Source organism: Callithrix jacchus, chromosome 4 (genome assembly GCF_049354715.1).
Source record: "Callithrix jacchus isolate 240 chromosome 4, calJac240_pri, whole genome shotgun sequence".
Classification (NCBI taxonomy): Eukaryota; Metazoa; Chordata; class Mammalia; order Primates; family Cebidae; genus Callithrix; species Callithrix jacchus.
In genome coordinates, this window is record NC_133505.1 from 5,212,930 (window position 1) to 5,237,968 (window position 25,039).

General features: G+C 40.3%; 1 protein-coding gene across 16 annotated transcripts in view; it reads left to right on the forward strand.

Moving 5' to 3' along the window:
• Window positions 1–25,039, forward strand: part of CARMIL1 (capping protein regulator and myosin 1 linker 1) — a 468,543-nt gene that overhangs the window by 319,814 nt on the left and 123,690 nt on the right. For all 16 annotated transcript variants that reach the window (XR_013533624.1, XR_013533622.1, XR_013533623.1 and 13 more), the window contains 5 exons: window positions 8,611–8,697; window positions 15,809–15,912; window positions 19,236–19,313; window positions 19,447–19,523; window positions 22,479–22,583. Coding sequence is in view for 13 of the 16 variants with exons in the window: in XM_078368170.1 (XP_078224296.1) it covers window positions 8,611–8,697; window positions 15,809–15,912; window positions 19,236–19,313; window positions 19,447–19,523; window positions 22,479–22,583 (451 nt within the window). In the remaining 3 variants the exon portion in view is untranslated. The remainder of the gene's footprint in view (window positions 1–8,610; window positions 8,698–15,808; window positions 15,913–19,235; window positions 19,314–19,446; window positions 19,524–22,478; window positions 22,584–25,039) is intronic.

Consider the following 25,039-nt stretch of genomic DNA (forward strand, 5'->3'; position numbering starts at 1 on the left):
CTGACCCCAAACAATAAAACATCCACATGTAACTTTTGACTCCCTTAAAACTTAACTACTGATAGCGTTGTTGACTGGAAGCCTTGCCAATAACCAGTTGACTGACAGGTATTTTGTATGTTATATGTATCATATGTTGTATTCTTAACGTAAGCTAAAGAAAATAAAATTTTCACGCCTGTAATCCCAGCACTTTGGGAGGCCGAGGCAGGTGGATCACAAGGTCAAGAGATCGAGACCATCCTGGTCACCATTGTGAAACCCCGTCTCTAATAAAAATACAAAAAATTAGCTCGGCACGGTGGCGCGTGCCTGTAATCCCAGCTACTCAGGAGGCTGAGGCAGGAGAATTGCCTGAACCCAGGAGGCGGAGGTTGCGGTGAGCCGAGATCGCGCCATTGCACTCCAGCCTGGGTAGCAAGAGCGAAACTCCGTCTCAAAAGAAAAAAAAAAAAAAAAAAGGAAATAAAATTTTACTAAGAAAACCATAAGAAAGAGAAAATATATTTCCTATTTGGTAAGTGGAAGTAGGTCATCATAAAGGTCTTTTTCTTGGCCATCTTCACATTGGCTAGGCTGAGGAGGAGGAAGAAAAGGAGGAGTTAATCTTGCTCTCTCAGCAGCCGCAGAGGTGGAGAAACGTCTACACATAAGAGGACCAGTGCAGTTGCAACCTATGTTGTTCAAGAGTCAACAGTATATTTACTGCTCCCCACCCCCGTGTTCAAGGAAATTACACAGGGCGGATATACCAGGGGGTGAGACTCTTGGGGACTATGTTAGAATTCTCTGCACCACTTTTATCTTTTAATATTTAACAAGATTCGAGTGTTAGAATAGGGAGAGGATGAAGGACTAGAGTTCACCAAGAGCCACAAAGTTTTATTAAAAGTGTTTGCGGCCGGGCGCGGTGGCTCACGCCTGTAATCCCAGCACTTTGGGAGGCCGAGGCGGCTGGATCACGAGGTCAAGAGATCGAGACCATCCTGGTCAACATGGTGAAACCTTGTCTCTACTAAAAATACAAAAATTAGCTGGGCATGGTGGCGCGTGCCTGTAATCCCAGCTACTCGGGAGACTGAGGCAGGAGAATTGCCTGAACCCAGAAGGCGGAGGTTGCGGTGAGCTGAGATCGCGCCATTGCACTCCAGCCTGGGTAACAAGAGCGAAACTCTGTCTCAAAAAAAAAAAAAAAAAAAAAAGCATTTGCATGGGAAGAGAGAGGAGTCAGTAGGTTTAGAAAGGGAAACTCGAAAATTTGAATTCTTAGTAGAACATTGATGGGCAACGTTTAGGAACGAATTGGTTTATCTCTGGTGGGACCATTTTGTTTTCATTTTCTGTTGCAAACGTTTTCCAGGTTTATTGAGTAAGGCCTTTCACCTTTCAGTGTTATACTTGATGAGCATTAATTATTAAAGTGAGCTGAAGATACTGATTTAGATGTTCAGGTTTTCTTTCTGTCTTTAATGTGATCACTGTTCTGGGCGGACAAAGATAGCTAAGTTGTATTCAAGCAGAAATCTCCAGGGTGACTTGTCATCATGTAAAGAACTGAATCTACAGGAAGGTTGAGACTCAGTTAGAAAAGTAGATCACACAAAAAACACACCCTCATATAATAAGCCAAAGCCGAAATTAACGGATGAATAGTACTGGAATAGTAGTTTCTTTAAGGTATACTCAATTCTTAGGAAAAACAAGTGTTTCTCTATTAGTCAGATACTACAGAGAGGTGAATGTGACAAAGTAGAAATCATGGAGATCGCAGTTTTATAGATAGGAGGGCCATTTTGGTTTTGTTTTTGAGATGGGAGAGAATTGATCACATTTATTGACTGACAGGAGGAAACTCTGTAGAGGGAGGTAGTTATTTGAGGAAGGTTCTTAAGCAAATGAAATCCAAAGTTCAGATGGACCAGGAAGTGGACACTTCTCCGTGTTTAGGGAAATGCAAATTAAAACCACAGCGAGGTACCATTTCATAAGCAGGAGTGTGGCAATAATCAAAATAAGTCTTGGAAGGGTATGAGGAAAGAGCAGCTCCCACAGTGCTGGTGACAGTGTTACGTGGTGCAGCCACATGCAAAAGCAGTTAGACAGTTTCTTAGGAAGTTAAACTCAAATCTGCCCTATAACCCAGCAATTCCACTCCTAGGTGTATCACTGAAGAGAAAGGAGACTTATACCCACACAGAGACGTATCCACAAAGGGGACTTACATCCAACTAGTTTGTAGCAGTGCTAGTTATAATAGGCAAAAAGTAGCAACAGCCCAAACGTTGGTCAGTGGGGAGTGGTTCCGTTAATAAATGTGGTATAGATCATATGTTCACTGGAATACTACTCAAAATAAAAGAGAATGGAGTTCTAACTCATTGAATACAAATTGTTTTTTCTAACTCATGCGTCAGCACGGACGAATCTCAGAAACACTGTTACTTGAAAGACGCCCAACCTGAAAGACCACACGTTGTTTGGGGGTGGGAAGGGGAAGAAGGAATTGGAGGCCTTTTGTTTTCTGTCTCGTTGTTTACCTGATGTTCTCTGAGGTGCAGCGGCGTTAGACACCTTGTCACCGCAGGTGCAGTTTCTTCTGTCTTGCCCTCACTTTGGAGCTCCTGTGGAAACTTCCATAACAGCCCTAACGTCGTTCCACTCACATGGTGACTAGAGGTGGACGTTCCTTCCCTGTGCTGCAGCGGCTCACTTCCGCTCATCCTCACTCCCTGGCTTTCTGTCTCCCCTTCCCTCTTTCCTAAGATGCACAGTATCTAATGTAAGACTGTCCACAATCCAAAAATGTTTTCTTTAAGTTGAATTTGCTTTTATTTAACCTTAATTCTCTTGTGTAGTTCTTTTTTTTGAGACGGAGTTTCGCTCTTGTTTCCCAGGCTGGAGTGCAATGGCGCGATCTCGGCTCACCGCAACCTCCACCTCCTGGGTTCAGGCAATTCTCCTGCCTCAGCCTCCTGAGTAGCTGGAATTACAGACACGCACCACCATGCCCAGCTAATTTTTTTGTATTTTTAGTAGAGACGGGGTTTCACCATGTTGACCAGGATGGTCTCGATCTTTTGACCTCGTGATCCACCCACCTCGGCCTCTCAAAGTGCTGGGATTACAGGTGTGAACCACCGCGCCCGGCCTTGTAGTTTTTTTATTTGCACTTGAAAATTATGGTAAAGTGTATAGAGATTTCTTTTGTATACGGTCAGACCCTGTGTTCAAAGGTGGTGTTTGCCTGCTTTTTCCCTCTGCTTTCCTGCTTCTGAGACCTGACTGTGTGTGTTTTCATCCAGCTGCAGCCCGTTTACCGGCACTGCCATCAGGAGTCATTCCAAGGAGAGCCTTGACTCTTCCTGCCTACTCTCCAGTGTGCTTTCTGCTCACAAACCCTCAAATTTTGACATCCTGAAACCATGTTCCCAGGCCGAGACTTTTCTCATTTCTGCCCTTTCTAACTTCATTCATTGCTGTATTTGCCAGTGCTTACAGACAACTGCCAACACTTGCACCTCCCACCTTTCTTTACCCTTTGGGATAAGCCTCCTGAATACAAATTCTTTATTGTTTTTTTTTCTTTCAGGCTAAATACCTAAAGACGATTGGTAGCTTTTCTGCTCATGGATGGAAATTCCACAAGAAATCTAATTGAGTGTAAAATATTTACTGAAATTTCAGTCTAGAGAAAACTTTTAGTAATTTTTGTTCCTAAGCTTTTCAGTGATGGTATTTGTGTTTGAAACTAATAAAAAGGGTGAAGAAAGAGTCTGTAATTGAGTTACACAGTAAATAAAAAGACCACGCTGGGGACTATTATTTGTAATAAAGCTCCAAGAAATACAAGGGGCCGAGTGCAGTGGCTCACCCCTGTAATCCCAGCCCTTTGGGGGGCTGAGAAGGGCGAATCACCTGAGGTCAGGAGATTGAGACTATCCTGGCCAATATGGTGAAACCCCGTCTCTACTAAAAATACAAAAAATAGCTGGGCTTGGTGGCGCGTGCCTCTGTCATTCCAGCTACTCAGAAGACTGAGGCAGGAGAATTGCTTGAACTATGGAGTCGGAGGTCGCAGTGAGCCAAGATCCTGCCAGTGCACTCCAGCCTGGGTCACAGAGCGAGACTCCACCTAAAAAAAAAAAAAAAAAAAAAGAAGGGAGATAAGATCTTAACAGTTAAGTGGCCAAGAATTCTGAGGAATTGAAACAGCAAATGGAATGTGGTTTTGTACCTAAACCTTACACTCAGGGACGTACTTGGAAATGTTCAAACAGTTGATCATATGAATGTCGACGCAGCAGATCTCCTATTTTCACATGTATGTAGCGGACAGGCCTGCGTCTTCCGACTGTTGAGGGGCTCGTGGTAAAGGAGGTTGGAGTCTGACTTAGTAAGCAGAGGGACGGTGTGTGTAAGGCTTCAAGTGCCGATGCCCTCCGGCTCTCCTTCTGCGGGAGCCACACAAGACGAACAGACCGCACACGTACACAGGCTGTGCCTGTCCTCGTTGTAAGGCCATGTCTGTTCCCAGCTTGCTCTTGGTCTTCATGTAACACAGTGTTTCTCAGGCTGTGGGTCACGACCCATTAGCTGGCCGTGAAATCAGTTTAGTAGTCCTTGACAAGCATTGTTTTTTTTAAAGCAGTGGAACAGAAAGGAAAATGTCAGAGTACATTGTTTAGGGGAAAGTTTGGTTTTCGTTTTCTAATACTAATGTAAGCGTGTACGTTTATGCTCGACTTATCTAAGCATTACACATTCTGTGTTCTGTTCTTCCTAGTTATCCGTCCCGATTACCTCAGTTCTTATGATTTCAGTCTTTTCAGAAATGTCTGTCCTCACTTGGTCTCCTCGCATTTTTTGTTTGTTTTTTGAGAGAACGCCTCTCTCTGTTGCCCAGGCTGGAGTATGGTGGTGCAATAACGGCTCACTGCAACCTCGATTTCCTGGGCTCAAGCCATCCTTGCCCCTCAGCCTCCCAAGTAGCTGGGATCACAGGTGTGCACCACCACGCCTGGCTAAGTTTTAAATTTCTTTCGTAGTGACGTGGTCGTACTATGTTTCCCAGGCTCCTCCCCTGACTTTATTTCAGATTTGATTATTTCATTGACCGACCATTTAGAATCTCATGTCTAGTGTTTTTTTGTTGACCTGAAATATGCTGATATTTTTTCCCAGCTCTTTGGTGGTGGCTCTGATTTGATCTTCTAAGTAGGACAAGAGCGATACAGATTCTAGGATTGCTGCTTACTTTCCTTGGTGTTTTACATCTTTCATGTCTCTCAGTGTATATCAGTGAGTTCTGGAGTCAAATACATGGGTTTAATTCTGTCCAGGCTTCACAGCTTTCTAGCTAAGTGGTCCTGGGCAAATTACCCACCTCCTCTATACTTCAGCTTCTTTATCTTAAAAATAGATAGTAATAGTCCCTACCAAATAAGAATATTCTAAGGATTAAGTGAGATAATTGATATTTTTGTGGTTAAACAGGTAAAGTAATATTTAAAAATGGCACAGATTTAGATTTTAGGGCATTCAGAAATTAGATGTGTTGACTCAGTTTTTTCCAGTAACCCTATATTCTTTTTATTTATTTATTTATTTATTTTGGACACGGAGTTTTCACTCTAGTTGTCCAGGCTGGAGTGCAGTGGGACCATCTTGGCTTACCGCAACCTCCGCCTCCTCAATTCAAATGATTCTTCTGTCTCAGCCTCCTAAGCAGCTGGGATTACAGGCATCTGCCGCCCGGCTAATTTTGTATTTTTCACTAGAGACGGGGTTTCTCCATGTTGGCCAGGCTGGTCTCAAACTCCCTGCCTCAGCCTCCCACAGTGCTGGGATTACAGACATGAGTCATGGCGCCTAGCCTCCCTATATTCTTATATTCTTGATCCCATGTCTTTTTCTCTTGGCCTTATTTTTGAAACGGAAATACTTCTTTTGCTTCTCTTTGTGGGGAGATTTTTTAGTAATAAATTCGTTTCCTTGAATAGATAGCAAACTATTGAGATTATTTACTCTCCTTAAATTAGTTTTGGTCTGTCATTTTTTTTGTAAGGGATTTGTTTCTTTGTATTAAAATGATAGTTTTTTGACTTACCGACTTGTTTATGCCCTGCAATTATAATACAGTGCCTGTAGGATCGCTACAAAGATAAACATCCTGCTTTCATTTGATTTTGACATTTTGATCTCTCTCTCTCTCATTTATTTATTTTACCAGTCTTGCTGGAATTTACTGATTTTGTTAGTATTTTTAAAGAACCAACTTTGTTAAAATTTACTTATTTTTACAGCTGCTATTTATTTAATTGGATTCTTTATTTTTTTCCTTCCTTCTGTTTACAGAAGTGAGTGAGGATTAAGTTGCTATTTTTGGAGATGGATAATTAGGTAATTATTTTCCAATTTTTCATCTTTTTAAAAATTATTTTCCGGTTCTATTGATTTCTCTCTAGGCGTGGCTCTAGTTAGATCCCCAAATTTTTAATACTATAGTTTTTAGATTTAACTCAAAATATTTTAAAAATTCCCATTGTGGTTTTCTTTCCCCTGAACTATTGTTATTTAGAAATATATTGCTCAAGTTATTTGGGGATTTTCTAATTATCTTACTGCTATAATTTCTGTTTGAACTATTGTAGTGATGGCAGAGAACATACTGATACTCTGTGTATGAATTCATAGTACTAAGGAACATTTTATTATTTGTTGAGGCTTGCTTTATGGCTCAGTATATGATCCCTTTTGGAAAATATTCAGTGTACACTTTGAAGAAATGTATTCTGTAGTTACTGGGTAGAGCGTTTTAAATATATCAGTCATTTCTTTTTTCATTATGCTCTTGATATTCTCTATCTTTACTATTTCTGTTCATTTATTAGCTACTAATAGAAGTGTGTTAGAAAACTTCCATCTATATTGTGTGTGTGTTTGTGTAATGTATGTATTTTCCTTTTGTTACTGTCAGATTTACTTTATTTTCAGGTGATGTTAATCAGAACATAGATTTAGAGTAATTGTGTCTCGTTAATGAAATCTTCCATTTATCTTTAGTCGTGTTCTAAAATGTAAATTGTCTTATTGCAGCTACATCAGATGTCTTTTGCTCGGTGTTTGTAGCATATCTTTTTTCATGTTTTTATGATCATTTCTGAATACGCATATCTATAGGTGAATCTCTTGAAAACATTTGATATTTTTATTCAAATAAATCATCTTTGACTTGTATTTGAGTCTATATATATATTTTAAATGATATAAATAAGTTTTAAGTATCCATATTTAATAAATCCATATTTAATGTAATCATTTGGGTGAAAATCTGTATTTGTGTCTGTTTTTTCCTTTGTCCCCTTTTCCCTCTCTTTTTTGCCTTTTGGATTAAGTTTTAACAGGTTTTCAGTCTTCCTCCCTCCTCCCATCAACTTGTAACTTTTTTTTTTTTAACAAGAATATATCAGCTAAATATCAAGCCTGCCCTTTTCTTGTAATTCACAAAATGGATTAGCATATTCAAGTCCCTGGAAAGACTCAAATAGAAACCTGTTTAACATGATGGATTCCAGTGATTTTCACACTTCTTTGACTGTGGAAGCACACGGGGGAATTAGAGGCCCCAGAACACTCGCTGTTCTTGGGGAGACACCCATGTAGAGGCTTAGTCAAGCCGCATGACTTCCATGTTGTTTCTTCCAAGTTGTGATTAGATTTGTTGATAATTTGGGTTATATAAAAGGGCAGCAACCAGCACAGTAATTTCTTAGAGCTCCCTGAGGCTTGAGAATTAGTCTAAGGGAACAGAAATTAATATTGTTTAAGGAGCCTTCTCAAGAACATGCCCCTGGGGAAATGTTGGCTAGTCTACAGCAGGAGGTCAGTTGAAGAACCTGTATGAAGGGCATACATTTGTGTATTACTTTTTTCCTCCCAGAAAACAGTCTATGCTCATAGATGACTGGTTGGATGAGTCATCTATGCTCTTGGATGAGTGAGCTGGTGTTCCCAATCTCCCATTAAATTTAGAAGATACCTGATTTTAAATACTGTAACGTCCTGGTGACTTATGCAAAGTTAAAAAAAATCTACCTTTAAGAAGTCAAAGCGTGCTCTGAAGCTCTGTATGAGGTTGTTAGCTGTAAGCCAATTAAGTATAGGAATCCGTCCACCATTATCAGAATAGTTAATATACTCCATTCTTCCTGACAATTAAACAGCATACATCTGCTCAGCTAGAAGAGCGATCAACTCATTAAGACAGAGGTTAAAAAGAAAAGGGGTTAACAATTATCCTTTCCAAGAGGATTTGCATTTTACATAGAACTTTGAGAAAGAAGAGTGACACTTGGTTCCAAAAAAAAATATCTCCAATGGAAAAGTTTGAGATATTATACGCTTGATAAAACAATCTTCCCCTTTTCTTACCCTGTAGGTAGGACAGAAAGAAAAGGGGGTTTGGTGGTAAATGGTTAGAAAACAGAGTCTGATATCAGAAAGAAAAATATGATATCTTCAGTCAGAATCAAAATTAAGTTTTCATGCATTGTAAAAAATGTAATTCTGAGAACCTGAAAATTCTAATAATCTCTTTTTTTCCTTTCTCAGGTGTGTCCTCTTTAAGTATTCAATTTGCCAAACTCCCAAAGGGATTAAAGCATTTAAATTTATCCAAAACCTCATTATCACCTAAAGGTACAGTATTTCTTATTTACCTAACAGTGTTTCCGAAATATTTCTGCTGCACCTTCTACCTTAGTTAGAATTATTTGTTCTGTACTTACATTTAAAAATATATGTATTACATTACTGTAGCATCACTCTGGCAGATAAAGACATTATGTAATTCAGTTTCTCATGCTCTGAAGTGGAGTGCTTTCAGAGGAGAGAAAAATTTTGATCTGTACATCTGGTGTTTAACTTTTAAAACTTTGAGTCAGGGAACACTCCCCTGGCTGCCTCTACCCTCCTGCCTCACATTTCTAGATACACCTGGTTGTGTTTCTCTTGGTTCAACAAGTTGACCTTTCAAACTGTCAGATAGACTATCTGCTCTACGGAAAGCTGTTGGGCCTAACTGCGAGTCACCACTGTAGCACCGCTCCTTGTATTTCTGTCTTTACAGATGTCTTTATCTTCTCCCCAGATCAATTCCTAACTTCACTCACCTTCGTTTTTTCCACTTACTCATTAAATCCTGTCAATTCTATTATTATTTTGCCACAGCAGCACCTCAACAATAATATTAGAAATTATCCTGTATTCATTCTACCTTTCTTTGTATATCTTCACATTTTGCCCTGGCTGTCTGAAAAAAAATTTCTTTTATCCACGAATATTCTCAGAGAGCTTCAGTGTGTTTTGATAAAACTGTTTATCTGTGATAAACTCTGCTGAGATGTGTTCCCTGCTCCCAAGGCGACAGAATCAATGACTCTTCCCTTTGTATTACTTCAAGATCCCGTGTGTAACATCGTTGTATGAATATTGTGTGTTTCTTGCTACTCTGGGGCTCTTGTGGCCTGTGCTTCTCTCATCTTTGTATCTGCAGCACCTGGCACCTGCCTGCACTACCATTTAACAAAAGTTTCTTGAACCTCTTGCCATTTCTTAAGAAAGTCACTGTCTTTTGAAAGCAGCATGTGTAGTGGTTGAAAGTATCAGTTCTGTAGTCAGATCGCCCAAGGTTGAATACTGACTTTTCTACTTATTTATGAACATGCTTTTGTTTCCAGGTACCTCATTTGTAGGACAGAAATAGCAATATCTTATTTCTGCACATGTAGTTAGGGTTAAATGATTTAATAGGCATACAGTATGGTTTCTGTCACAGAGTGCTTAATAAATGCCAGCAGCCACTGTTAGGTCACCCCCACCAGTGATGGCACCACTGCCATCACCATCATCAAAATTATCATCATCCTGAGCTGTCTTATGTCTTTACATGCCTCAGTTTCTACCTGGAGCAAACTTAGTGTTTGTACCTGGAATGTCTGCTGAATTACTGTGCATCCTGTGAGATTCAACTTCTAGTTCTCTCTCTCTCTCTCTCTCTTTTTTTTGGAGACTGGGACTCTGTCACTCAGACTGGAGTACAGTGGTACAGTGGTACAGCCTTGGCTCCCTGCAGCCTCTACCTCTTGGGCTCAAGCACTCCTCCTGCCTCAGCCCCCAAGTAGCTGGGACCACAATCATGCACCACCACACCCAGTTAATTTTTGTATTTTCTTTGTAGAGATGGGGTTTCTCTATGTTTGAGCTCCTGAGCTCAAGCGATCTGCCTGCCTCAGCATCCCAAAGTGCTAGGATTACAGGCATGAGCCACTGCGCCCAGCCGTTTCTGTCTTACTTTCTCTTTGAAGCGTCCTCGAACAACCCCCCTCACCATATCCTGAATAACTAAATGCTCCTTTCTCTGTATTCCATAGCTCTTTGTAAATTCCTCTGTCTTAATGTGTGTCCATTGCGTTTGTTCAGTAAGGGCTTTGCCTCATTCATTGCTGTGTCCTGGCACTTCTTAGTGTTTCACTGAATGTGCCTTGGATAAATAAATAAGTGAAGCAAAGTCATCCCTTGATGATGTATATCCGTGCCATCATACATTATTCTGAATATGCAGTTAAATTAAGAATGGTGGCCTGGCGCGATGGCTCACGCCTGTAATCCCAGCACTTTGGGAGGCCGAGGCGGGTGGATCACGAGGTCAAGAGATCTAGACCATCCTGGTCAACATGGTGAAACCCCATCTCTACTAAAAAATACAAAAAATTAGCTGGGCATGGTGGCGTGTGCCTGTAATCCCAGCTACTCGGGAGGCTGAGGCAGGAGAATTGCCTGAACCCAGGAGGCGGAGGTTGCGGTGAGCCGAGATCGCGCCATTGCACTCCAGCCTGGGTAACAAGAGCGAAACTCCGTCTCAAAAAAAAAAAAAAAAAAAAAAAAAAGAATGGTTTGAAATTGGAATTAGTTCCGTAAGTCCTGTGATCTTATGTGCACACATTTATACACGCATACTTAAGATTAAGGTATGAGAATAAATTACCAAAGGGATTTCCCCAGGAGTCGGTGTTTTCAGATCTCGTGCCGGAAGCTGTCTAATTAATTACAGCTACATGTAACTCCTTTGCATTATCACTGTTCCACTTCAGCAAATCCATTTTATAGAAGCCCTTTTGTGATGATTACCATCGTAGTACACACTTATGGTAAAGATTTAGAAGATGCTAAAAAGTGTAAATAAGAAGGCAAACCCCCTCTGAATCCCCTTGTTCCTTAGCCATTTGTATTTCTTTTAGAGAAGTCATTAAGTTTGTATCTTTTGTTAGTGTTCTATTTGCAGTGTTAATCTTTTTAAAAAATCGGTATGACTTCTATACATATTTAAAGCATTCTTTATTTATTGTGTGCTCCATAGGTCTAATTTAAGTCTTTTATAAGACAGAGGTGGTTTTTTAAAGCCCGATTATATGAATTGCATCTGTAATTCTAGCCACTCAGGAGGCTGAGGTGGGAGGATGCTTGAGCCCAGGAGTTTTAGGTTGCAGTGAGCTGTGACAGTGCCACTGCACTCCAGCCTGGGTGACAGAGCGAGAACCTCTTTGGAAAACAAAACAAAAGACCTGATTATATTAATAATGCTTGATCATATTTATGTTAATTCATTTGTTCATTACTATATAACAAACAGAAGGATGTAGTGATCATTTATCCTTCTGAGGGCAAGCTTGGTTCTGAGGACCCTCCATGCCACCTTTTCTTGATGCCCCTGTCCTTTTAGTATGGTAACAGTGGGAAGGTCCCACGGGCACAGCTGGACTTCTCCATCCACCTCCTTATGATGAGGACAGCCCCACATTGCCTGTACCCTTTACAAATAAGGGTCCCCTCATTTATCTCTTACCTGCAATAAAATATGTTTATATTAAAATGTGTGTTTTAAGAATCAGCATTGTTTTGTAACATGACTTGACATTTTTATTTTATTTTTTATTTTGACGGGCTCTTGCTCTGTTGCTCAGGCTGGAGTGCACTTGCAGTATCTCGGCTCACTGCAGTCTCTGCCTCACAGGTTCAGGCAATTCTCTTGCCTCAGCCTCCTGTAGCTGGGATTACAGGCTCCTGATACCACACCCAGCTAATTTTTCTATTTTTAGTAGAGAAGAGGTTTGCGTTTTTAGTAGAGAGGAATTCCTCACCTCAGGTGATCCACCTGCCTCAGCCTCCCAAAGTGCCTGGGATTATAGGCGTGAGCCCCCACTCCCAGCCTGAAGAATTTCAAATTGCCCTAAGACAAAGACATCTTGAAACGTTTATTTATTTTTTTAAATCGACTTCTCGACATGATTTTACATAGGATCTGAAAGGGTCACAGATTTAAAATGACTTGAGTTACATTGCAGGGTTAAGCTCCTGCTGAATTTGACTAGCATTTATATTCATGGATGGATAATTCAAGACAGATTAAAAAAAAAAAATCTCCCCATGACATCGTCACTGCCTCCAAATACCCTTTCTCTATCTCAGTTGGTAGCTAACTGATAGTTTTCTGGATTTCTAGCAAACGTCCTGCTGGTTGCCAGATTATGTCAAGGCAGAGCCATCTGGTACCACCTTTTTCCAGCTGTAAATACTACAATAATAAGAGAGAATGGTCAAAATCACTAGAGAGAATCAAGAAAGGCATGTAAATGTGTTTAGTTAGGGCTATATGAGCCTTATTTATTTATTTTTTAGATCTGTACTTGTATAATTCTCCACTCTTTGTGGGCTTATTAACATAGGCCTCATGTGAACATGGGCTCAGGGGGCAGGAGAGGAAATCCTTCGTGCTATTTCAGTAGCATGTAGCTGAGCTGATAACATGATTCTCTCTCCAGTCTATTCAGATGTTGGGCAACTGCCAAGCGCCCACACTTGTCAAGGAGCATTTTGCTGTCAGGACTAATTTAGCCTTCTAATTTTGGAATTTATTTATTAGTTTTGTTATACCTCACTAAGGAAATGATTTTACTAATGATTTCTTGGTGAGAATGTGGCATTGGTGGTATGTTTTGGACTCAGTTGTTCCATTAAGAAATACGTTAATACTAATATCAGGACAAACTAAAGGAAGTTGGTTGTTTAAACAGTTACAGAAAATACCCTCCAGAAAACAACCTTTGTTAATAGGCCACTATATGTTCGTTTTATGTAACACGATTAATCAAATCTCCTCCTCTACTGCCTGTTCTTTTCTTGCCCCATTGATACTGTCTCACTGGACAGTGATTATTCAGCTGTCTCTGTCTCCCACTCCACTGGTCTTCAGAGTCAGATGGTATCTCTAAAGACCCTGCCTGGTACACAGTAGGCTTTCATGAAACGTTTATTGAAATGAGTATTCCTTGTGTAGCACCAACTTTTCGTAATTTTGGAATTTATTAGTTTTGTTATACTTCACTAAGGAAACAATTTTACAACTGATTTTCTTGATGAGAATCCTTGTAGTCCTTGCAGATCCGAGGACTTTGGTTTACAAATTGATATTTCTCCACCAGTGATTCTTAGTGAATAACGTAGGATATGGAGTTTTTCCCTAATGGTCTTTGTAATTTTTGAGGGTAAAAAAATGATCTTATTTACATTCATCTCTGTTGGGGGCCGGCACGTCTGCCGGGGGACTACCGACCTTGCAGGAGTCCCTGAGACCGCCAACGTCGATGTCTCATTTAACCTGAGGGAGAGTGCGCGGAAGTGAAAGAATAAAGAAAAGCGAAGTCTAGAGGGCTGGCTTAGGCTATGTCCAAGCAGCAATTTTATTTTTGCAATACATTTCATTATATACTTTTCTGAAGTCAAAGTTGTTTACGCCAGATCAACATACTTAAGTTACAGTAAGCAAGTTATGCCCACTAAGTTATGCCCAGTAAGTAAGTCCAGTAAGTAGATTACTTCCAGTAAGTAGGTTACGCCCAATAGGTCAAGGTAAGTAAGTTACAGTTGCGCCCAGTAAGTTATGGTAAGTAAGTTACAGTTACACCCAGTAAGTTATGGTAAGTTACAGTTACACCCAGGAAGTTACTATAAGTAAGTTACTAAGTGTAAATACTTAAGTTAATATTTTACAATGAAGGTAACAAGGGTCCAAAATGAACACAATCAAGCAATAAACCATAAGGAGCCAAAAGTGGACACAGTGCCTCCCAAGTCCTCATATCCATAAAGTAATGTCTGTTAATTATTTTGAATATCATAGTCCCTTTCTCGGTTCCTGCTTTCCCTCAGCTCGACTCCACCAACCGGGGATCTGTGTCCAGGCTCAAGCTCACCGTATGGCGAGGCCCATTTCCTAGGGGCCTCACACGGGAGCGATCCCCACATATCTCCTAATCTCCAGCATTTTGTTAGCATTTAGTAAATGGTGAGTTGACAGCCAAGAAGTTCTTTGTACTTAAATATTTTATATTCAAAGTCTCTGTCTCCTGTATACCCACCCAAATGTGCGCTCACCCTTGAGAAATGGCACACACTAGAATCAGTTGATTCTAACTCTGAAGCGGAGAAGACGACAATGGCCATTTTATCGCTCCTACACTGAACGTTCTAAGCTCACAGCGGGGAGGTGCTCCAGTGGGAGGTTGCATCTGCCCCCCACAGCTCTTGTAGTGTCCTGCTGCGATGACCAGAACTGGCTCTTACTGGCAGACTTGACCTTGGTCCCTCTTCTCTATGAAGGGTCTGCCCAAGTGTGGAGGGGAAAGAAAACCTTTTCCTGATTCTCTTTCGAGTAGTAGACTTACTTTAGTCTCAGTTTGATACGTTGGGATTTTTGAAAAATTTTGCCGAGAAATAAGACAAAATAATTTCTAAAAGTATACCCAATTTAGAAATAGCCATATTTCTGTAATGTATAATTTGGAACCATGGACTTTTGGCAGACACATGAGGAGGTTTGCTATCTCTCACATTCCCCTTGTGCTAAGAAAAATCATCCGTGCCGTGGTGAGTGATTAGATACTTCTGGGCTCCTATTTTATAGTGACATACCTCAAAGAGCTCCTGTTCCCTTCTGAAAAGAAGTGGCCCCCTAGACGCCGTGACCAGCGGGCCTGTCAATAACTGTTAGCCACCTGTGAGAGAACTTAGTTCTCTCCACACAGAATAAGCAGCCTCACATACCCACTCTTCGTTTTCTGAGGTGGATTTGTCAGCTTAGTTCAGTGTATGTTGACTTGAGCCATCTATGTGTGTGAAGAGTATAGAGTGTGAATAATACCTTTTCCTTGTGATTGCCTCTTAGGTGGTGTACAGATCATCTCCTCATTCTCTGTGAAATCCATTTTAATCCAGATTTTTTCCTTGAATATAATACATTTAAGAAGAGCTGTATACTTCTCTTTTTAACTTCCCAATGCTTTCAATAGCCTACATTATCTGAATTCAGACATGCTTGTTTAAACACCATGCACTAAGTCAAGAATCACCTGGCAGGATTGAGAAGGATAAACATTACCAGTTAGATAGCTTTCATCATCCTTAGGCTTCAGATTAAAATCCTTTCTGTCCTTGGACACATCAGAAGACGTGGAGCAAAGGGAAGCCGATTCATTACTTCTGATTCCGTGAGGGGTTTTGCCTTTGACCAACTTGTTCTTCCTAAGGGTGTGTCAAAAGGAAACACAATCATAGCACCACCTTTCGGGGACGGTGCTTATGGTTAGCCTGAATCCTGCAGTTTGATGGAACTGCTGGGCCGTTTATAGCAACAGAAGCCTCAGATTTCATTTCCTGGAGTGGAACCTGAGCCTGCATTTTCTTGCTGTTGCAGGGGTGAACAGCCTTTCTCAGTCACTCAGTGCCAATCCACTGACCGCCTCTACCCTCATCCACCTCGACCTCTCAGGGAACGTCCTTCGTGGAGATGACCTCTCAGTAAGTTCTGCTTTCCTCGCTCCATCTTTGAAGAACCTGTGTTTAGTAAGCCTGGAATGATTCTAAACGTGACTTTGCAGCACATTTCCCTGCCTCTCTCTTTAGCATTACAACTTTGAATCATTTAGTTACGACTTGTGAAGCATATTACTGGTCATTCCAGAGGCTTCCTTAATTAAATGTCATATACTGCCACAGTAATTTTTTTCTCATTTAATGATGCTGAAGTTCAGAGTTTTTTGGAAGTAATACTACTGAAAGAAATTTTTTTCTTCATTTAAAAATACTAGCTTACAGGGGCTGGATCTGGTGGCTCACGCCTATAGTCCCAGCACTTTGGGAGGCGAAGGCATGTGGATGACAAGGTCAGGAGATGGAGACTAGCCTGGCTAACATGGTGAAACCCCTATCTCTACTAATACAAAAAGTAGCCGGACGTGGTGGCAGGCACCTGTAGTCCCAGCTACTCGGGTGGTCGAGGCAAGAGAGGCACCTGAACCACGGAGAAGGAAGTTGCAGTGAGCCGAGATCATGCTACTGCACTCCAGCCTAGGTGATAGAGCGAGACTCCCATCTCAAAAAAACAAAACCCAGAAAACATTAGCTTACAGGTTTAAATTGTCCGGTAAGGAAGATTAATTAGGAAGATGAACTGAAGTTTCTCATTATTATTATTGTTACTGGGAAGACTGATTGTTATTTTTATAGTTTACAATTGAAAGGGGGTATTGGGTTAAGCCTGAGTCCTCATCTATTCCATGAATAAAATAGGGAGAAGAGTAGTCTGCATATAACCTGGGGCCCTTTCTTCAGAGTTTGAGTGTGAAGGCAAAAATGACTCCCTCAATTATAATAAGATTTTTAATGTGACTGAATCAATAATGTCATATTTGGCAGATCTTTGACACAGTGTATCAGGCATGATATCATTTCCATGTGTGACAAATGGTCCCCTCTGGTCACCAAGATAGAATTTAGAAGAAACGTTTCTTTAACAACAGGTCTACAGTCGGCAGCCATCTTTGGAGGGCTTTAATTTGCATTCCACAACTTTGCCACAGGGCTGGAAAACACTGAAATTTATTCTTGTTTCTCTTGTTTTAGTTTACCTGTAAGGCAGGGAATACAAATGAAGCCCTTTTTGTTTTTCCCTTTTCCTCTCCCTTCCACTTAAAATTATTTAAATAATACTTGAGTCCTGATGTGCCATGATTTTTTTTTTCAGTCCGTTTTTCAGTTTCAGGTGTTACCTTCACTGATGGTTCATAAGTCTGTTCTCTCCCAAGATAAAACAGGGAGGCCAGTGTGAAACCACCGAAACAATACCGTGGCAAAGTAGAAGAGAGGGAAGGATAAAAGGAGAAGCTAAAGATTAATAAGACTTAACTAGAAAGATTAATAGTCACCTAAGACCACAGAATAGCTCAAGATTTCGATTTCTGGCCAGGGTGGGTCCTGTTGTAGCTTGTTTCTGGAGAGTGGCACCATGAGGCTTGAGTGAGAGTGGGCTGGAAGCGAGAGTGGGCAGGAGAGGCGAAAGTTGTAGGAGCCTGGCGGCAGGTGCAGGGGCTCACCTGACCCTGTGCCCTCAGGGAAAGCAGTCTAGCAGGGCCTGGCCTCTTTGGAAGTGTGGCCTAATAGTCTTGCCACCATTTTATGATGATAAGAGCTCCCCCAGCTGGTGGTTGGGAGCAAAGCCACACTACACTTAAAAGTCTCTTGAGAATTTTTGCCAGGCAAAGAGAGAGGCAGAGGATCTTCGAGTGAGAGCAAAATGACTTTTCTGAACCCTAAATTTTCATAACAAAATCTGTTCTATGGCTGGGCACAGTGGCTCACACCTAGAATTCTAGCACTCTTGGAGGCTAAGGCGGGTGGATTGCTGGAGAGCTGGAGTTTGTGACCAGCCTGGACAACATGGTGAAACCCTGTCTCTAAAAAGCACAAAAATTAGCTGAGCGTGGTGTCACACACCTGTAGTCCCAGCCACTCAAGAGGTTGAGGCAGGAGGATGGCTTGAGCCGAGATCACACTGATGCAGACCCTGTCTTCTTCTTCTTTTTTCTTTTGAGACAGAGTTTTGCACTTGTTGCCCAGGCTGGAGTGCAGTGGCACGATCTCGGCTCACTGCAACCTCCACCTCCTGGATTCAAGTGATTCTCCTGCCTCAGCCTCCCGAGTAGCTGGGATTACAGGTGCCCGCCACCACACCCAGCTAGTTTTTTGTATTTTCAGTAGAGGCAACATTTCTCCATGTTGGCCAGGCTGGTTTTGAACTCCTGACCTCAGGTGACCTAACCGCCTTGGCCTCCCAAAGTGTAGGGATTATAGGGGTGAGCCACCGCACCCAGCCAACCCTGTCTTTAAAAAATCAATAAATAATAAAAATAAAAGTCACTCTATGTGTGTGGCTGTTTTAAAGTGTTTGCAGGCTATTGTTTTGGCTCTTCTGAATTCTTTGATAGGGTTCTTTTGAAGCACCATGTAGCCAAACTGCTACGCATAGTAAATGTTAGCAAGGACATACTCAGCATAAGCTTGTTGGTTTTTGCAAGTATTCGGTGGCATCTGGTGAAGCAGAGAATTTAAGCTGTTTGCCTGGTGGCAGGGAGCTTGGACTCAGTGTGTTATGGATGGGCTACACATACAGGGTGATTCCAGAGTGACATTTTCGTCAATGTTCAGCATCTCAGTTAAACTGATGTATTGATCGGTTTGATTATTTTGATCGCCTTGAATGAGAGGACCGGGGAAGTTTAGGCATTGTGACCCCCCCTGAAACCTGAAGTTTCTTAGCTATTAGTGCGATTTTTTTTTAAAAAGCACTCATATTGCTGCCAAGCCAGTTTGTTAGCTTTGGGAAATAACTAAGGGTAGAAAAAGCATTACGTTGGACAGAAAAGAGGATAGCCTGAGACCATCCTATGCAAATTCGTAGTTCTGTGAACAAGTGATTAGCATTTTGATCCAGTGACTGCAGTTCAGGTGGTATTTTAATCTCAGGAGTTAAAATTAATTAGCACTGTTCTAAAATTGTATAATAAAAATTGAGCTAATCAGGAAAACGAAGTCATGTGTCACAAAAAGGGGGTTTGGTTTTCAAGATTCTATTTGACCTTTTTTACTCAAATATGATTTTAACTATTCTTGGGATTTTCACTGTCAGGGAAGATAATGGAATGACAGAAAGTTCTGGTAATCCTCTTGGGAAGAGCAGAGAATGATCTGAGAAATTCTGGCAACTTCCTTTTAAAACATTAACTTGTGTTGTGTATATATGCGTGTTCCTAGAATCCTAACATTTCTCTTTTATTTTTCTCAAGCACATGTACAATTTTTTGGCCCAGCCAAATGCCATTGCTCATCTGGATTTATCCAATACAGAATGTTCCCTGGACATGGTAAATTTTTTAAAAAAATTATTGCTCTGAGGGGTGTCTGAAGAGCTGTTAGATGGGATGTAGGGGACCCCTTTTAAAAACTCTTTTGGACCTAGAAATATTTAAAAATTAGAGTGCTGTATTTCTTTTTCAGGTCTGTGGAGCTCTTCTCCGTGGATGCCTTCAATATTTAGCTGTGCTCAGTCTGTCCAGAACCATCTTCTCTCACCGGTATACATTCATTTTTGCTCTCATTGTCATCTAGAAGTGTCTTTTTCTGAGAAAAAGTTGTAGTGATAAGGAAAACGGAGTGATAAAAGGTGAATACTGTACATGAATGAAGCCAGCCTTAAGCATTATTTATGAATATTAGGCCTTGAACGTTAAAGTTTTTGTTTTATCATTTTAAATGTAGGTTAATGTTCCTATCAATAATTCCAGCCTGCCTGTATGACTCTGTGATAACGCACTATTTCTCATGTGTGGTCAGGCACTCTGTCTTAATATGGGAAAAACCCTTTTAGAAACTTTTATAGGTATTTCACGTGGTGAGCTTGGAAGTAAGTATAAAGTACTTTCGGAGAGCAGAAAGCATACTTATCTCAAAGCTCATGTGTTTTCATTTGTAGAAGTAATGGAGGGCCAGGTGAATACTTCTCTAATACACTCATGACTATAATTGTTTGCAGAATAAGGCAGTAGAATTCGAAGCAGCAAGGATTCACAAATAGTAGCAACTTAGAATGAAAAGAGACTAGGAATTATCAGAGGAATTAGGAAAAGTCCATGGATTATATGGGTATGGAATCTGGGACCATCTAAAGAGTTAATACAGCTCAACACTTAGCATTTATAATTATGAAACATTATAAATAATATTTTAGTTATACTTTTTTAATAACATGCAGTATTGCTTAATATTAGAAATATTTTTATTTTAATTCCTTTTTAAAGGCCTTATGTATTTAAAAGCGTAATGCTCACTTATTTGGAAAATTTGGTTTTGTGGCATGCTTTATTCCATAATTGTGCCTTGAAAACCAATTATTTTGTATCTCAAATTCTTTTATTTCTTCAATAGAAATTAAATATTGACAGTGAAAAGACATGCCACGAATAACTCGGTAGATGGTTAGGGAGCGTGAAGTCTGAAAATACAATGGTGGGAAAAGTTGAATTTTCCAAGATAACTTTATTTGGGGGAACATTTGAGAATATTAATTGAAACCTAGTCAACTCATATATTTGAAGGCAGCTTATAAAGCCGTGCTCTGGTGGAGCAGTAATTGACTGGGGATCTGGGCTACAAGATGAAAGCACAGGCTATAAAGGTTTTTGTATAATCAGCACTTCTGAGTTCAATACTGTGAATTCTGTGATGACTGGTCTTTAGTGGAGCTGTTGAGCTTATAGAACAGAGTTGCGCTAACAAACTGTCTTATCTTCCACATGAAAGGTTGTGATTAAGCTGTTTAACACCTAGTATCTCACCTAGATACAGTTGTAGGAAGCCCTTAGTAATTTTGTTCAAATTACGGCATTTACGCTGAGGTGCGGATTGTCAGCCAGGCTATTCATTCTCTTATTCATAGATAATTTCATAAGTGTGCCCATCAGGGTAAGTTAGATTGTTCCACAGTAACAGTGACCCCTTTTCCCAATGTCCATGGCTTTCAGCAGCAGTGGTTTTGTGACATGCCCATTGTGTGCTGGCATATAACCTTCATTCCAGGAGGCAGAGCAGCCTCTATCTAGAACATTCACAGTCATAGAGCAGAGAAAAAGAATCATGGCAGTGCATATACTGGTTCCCAGGGCTTCTCTCTGGAAGTCACACACATCATTTCTCCTCGTGTCGCCCTGGCTAAAGACAGCCACATGGCCAAGCCTGCTGTCCATGGAGTGAGGAAGCATCATCCTCCTTTAAAAAGGGGCAGGGAATACTTGGAAACACTGGAAGAGTCAACACTAAGACAGAATAGCGGGAGGAGAAATATATTTAGAACAAGTTAACAGTATTTTCTCAGCAAAAAGTGAACAGGAATGTACAAGCTTAAATTGTTCCACTACATGGAAACAGAGTTGTTTGAGATGTCTGATATCACACAGTCTACCAGAATTCTCTTTCCTCTTATTTTTCATCTTCTCAGATAGAAATTTTGGTTGTTTAGACTTTTCTTCTCAAATAGCAGCCTTCAATTATCCTGTTTTAAAACATTTTTAAAAATCTGCCAAATATTGACAGATTTTTCCAGATCTCTGTACATTAAATATTATTGAATGTTATGTGGTTCAGTGGAACCACTAGGATGCCCTCTGCTCTGAGATTCCATGAGTCCCTCCACAGAATATGAGTAACTATCATTGAGTGTTTACTTCGCATCAGCCTAAGTGCTTTACATATGCTGACTTATTCAATCGTTTCATCATTTCTATTAGGTAGAGCAAAATACGCAGTGTTCAGATTCCGTCTCGGACTCTTGGAACCTAGTTTTCTTAAACCCTTATCACATAGTGTTGGTGCTGCCGTATTATTGAGCCGTATGATTTGATCCACATACTTTCCTCTGTAATAGCAAGGGGATGTGTTCGGAGGCTATAGCCATTTCATTTTGTAGTTTTGTCTTTAACTGTTCAAATACTTGGCCTGAAATAATTAGGTTTGTTGCATGGACGTAGTGGCTGAACAGGCTATTTGTAATGCAGGCTTCATGCCATTTGGACTTTCTGTGCTGTTTTCGCTCAGCATCACATCACAGTCCTGTTGCCCATGAAACTTGCTATGTCTAAAAACATCGCCAAATGCAGGTATTCATCTCTAGCATTTTGTGCCACCCAGTGGGAAAGCTTTTAAATTGGTGAGAAATAGACGTCTTCTCTGACTTCCTATTTTTAAAAATTCCAAACATGGAGTTTCCTGAAGATCAAGAGGTATAAAACACAGTGAATTCACTGGCTATGAAGAATAGCAATGAATTGTTTTATGGACTAAATATTTCTTCACCTCACTTAAGTGGTTCCTTTAATGATGTTGGATTTATGACTTTAGGTTTTGGACATTTATTCATTTCTATTTACTTTTAAATTACTGAAAATATGACTGCTTTATAGATTTCACGGTGTCTGAGTAATCGGTGAAGATGTCTGACGAAGGTGTAACCTCTTACATGGCTCTTGTGTTTTCAGGAAAGGAAAAGAAGTACCTCCGTCTTTCAAGCAATTTTTTAGTAGTTCTCTGGCTTTGATGCACATCAACCTTTCAGGCACGAAACTGTCTCCTGAGCCCTTAAAGTGAGTGGTTAATTCACTTTCTCCAGAGCATTTAAAGCTCACAAATGTGCATGAGGGAAGGGAGAAAGATATATAATCCAAAGACAAAAAACACAGATGAGAATGCCTTTTTACTCTGGGGTGGAAAAATAAATTAAAATTGTAAAAAACACATTGTGCGCTATTGATATTATTGCATCTTCTGAGAAAAAAACATCTTTTGGTTTGTGACCTTGGCAGGAGTCACTGATCTACAGAGGTTGTGCTCACAGGTACTTACCTTTGCTTTTATATTAAGCTCTGTGCATTGACTTTCAGGCATATTTGTGTGAGTGTGTGCATGTGTGTGTGTGGGTGTGTGTGTGTGTTAATCAGCATTTACTCTGAATCTTTCTGCTAATAGTAATAAACTCTAAACACATTGTATGTATGCAACCAAATGAATTTTCAGCTGCTTTGGTTTCTGAATTACTGAGGTTACTATGGGCTATTTGGCACTTTTATTTGACAGCCAACCGATGGGTTAATATCCCTAGTGTAGGTGTAGTGGTGAAGTTAAACTTTTTAGCTAAATTGGGATTTGAGAATAATTTATTATCTTTAAGATTTCTGTTCACTGTTGCCATGAAGAGTCAAAAGTTCACTGTTGCCAGAAAGAGTCAAAAGAATTTGACTGTAGGGTCAAATTCTCTGAGTCTAAAGAAGGCATTTTCTGGCCAGGCACAGTGGCTCATGCTTGTAATCCCAGCACTTTGAGAGGCTGAGGCAGGTGGATCACCTGAGGTCAGGAGTTTAAGACTAGGCTGGCCAACATGGTGAAACTCTGTCTCTACTAAAAATACAAAAATTAGCCGGAGGTGGTGGCAGGCACCTATAATCACAGCTACTCGGGAGGCTGAGGCAGGAGAATCGCTTGAATCCGGGAAGTGGAAGCTGCAGTGAGCTGAGATTTGGTCACTACACTCCAGTCTGCGCAAAAGAGTGGGAGTCTCTCTCAAAAAAAAAGAAGAAGAAGATATTTTGTATTTTCAAGTGGTTATGATTACAAAAGTTGTCAGATATGCTCAGATGTATACATGGATTTCTCCCTTCCCCAGCTGACTGTAAATCAGCATTTAATTTTTTCCCTTGTAATGTGTATGAAGTGTTAAAGTTAATGTCTGAATTCATCTTACTAGAAAATTAAGGTTCATTTAATTTATAAATTACCTTTTTCTTTTTTATTTCTGTTTTGAGAGAGATGAAGTTCTTGATTTCATATAGTACCAAATGCCCAAGACAATGGATGCCTTTAAATCAGTAGATCCAGTCAAGTGCTTAAAAAAGTCTGATGTTATGTTACAGAAGGCTTAAAAAATGTTGAGTTAACATGTTAGGGAATCTCTAAATGTAACAGCCACAAGTAATAACATCTCATGATTTGACTCTTCGTATGGCTATTAAGAAAGCTATCAGAATAGTATTCCAAAGTTTTATTATAATGACACTCATTCACTTATTCATTTAAGTAATACTGAACATCTACAGTGTGCTAGATACTGTTTTGTGTAAGCAAAACCAGAAAGGGTCCTTGTTCTGGTAATGTGTCAGCAGGAAATTGGCACATTCAAAATAGTTTTCTATTTTTAATTATTTCAGTATTGTTGACTTTTGCATAAGATAGAATAGCATTTCCTTGGTTAATGTAACGGATTTTATGGAACATTTCACACTGCAGCAAGGCTGGACTTACTGTGCTTTGTTGTACCTACATACTGTAAATGTTGTGCTTCAAAGATACTTTGTAACTGTTCAGTCTTGGACCTGATGTTATGGTGTAGATGCTTGATAGCATTAAATCAGTAGTCTCTTCAGCTCTGTGTTTTAATCAGTAAAAATCGTAATATGGGGAGAAAGGCTTCGTGGCTGAAGATTGTGTAAACAAAATTCTATGTACACATTTAATGTGATATAATTATTTGATAAGACAACACAAAACTGAAGTTCTCAGGTTTACGTGTGAGAGCGTGAGGATGAAAAGGAATTTGCACAGTACGACCCTGAACTACAAACTGCACTGGGTGCTTACATATGGCCTGTCACTTTTAATGTTGATGACAGTGATGAGAAGTTGGTATCACTACTCCCATTTTACAGTTGAGGATATTGAGGTTCAGAGAAGCTAAGTCATTTGCTTTAAATCACTGTTGGAGGTTGGATTTCCTGGGAAGCCTACTTTGATATGGAGCTTATCAAGTAGGACATTCTCTTGGGCTAACCACCTGTAGAGAGGGATGGGGGATAAGCAGGATCAGACAGAAGGGAGAAGGTGCTCTGGGAAGCTCTGCCAGTGAAGAGGAAGAACCCAGAGCGGGTTCTGGGAAGTGCCTTGCAGTGTCCACTGCTCCCAGCAGCTGTCATGGGCTCACACAAAGGGTCTTCTGTCCACTTAGTGTAGTTTAGTGTTTGTGTGTGAATTTTCTGTTTCAAGCTTGCTT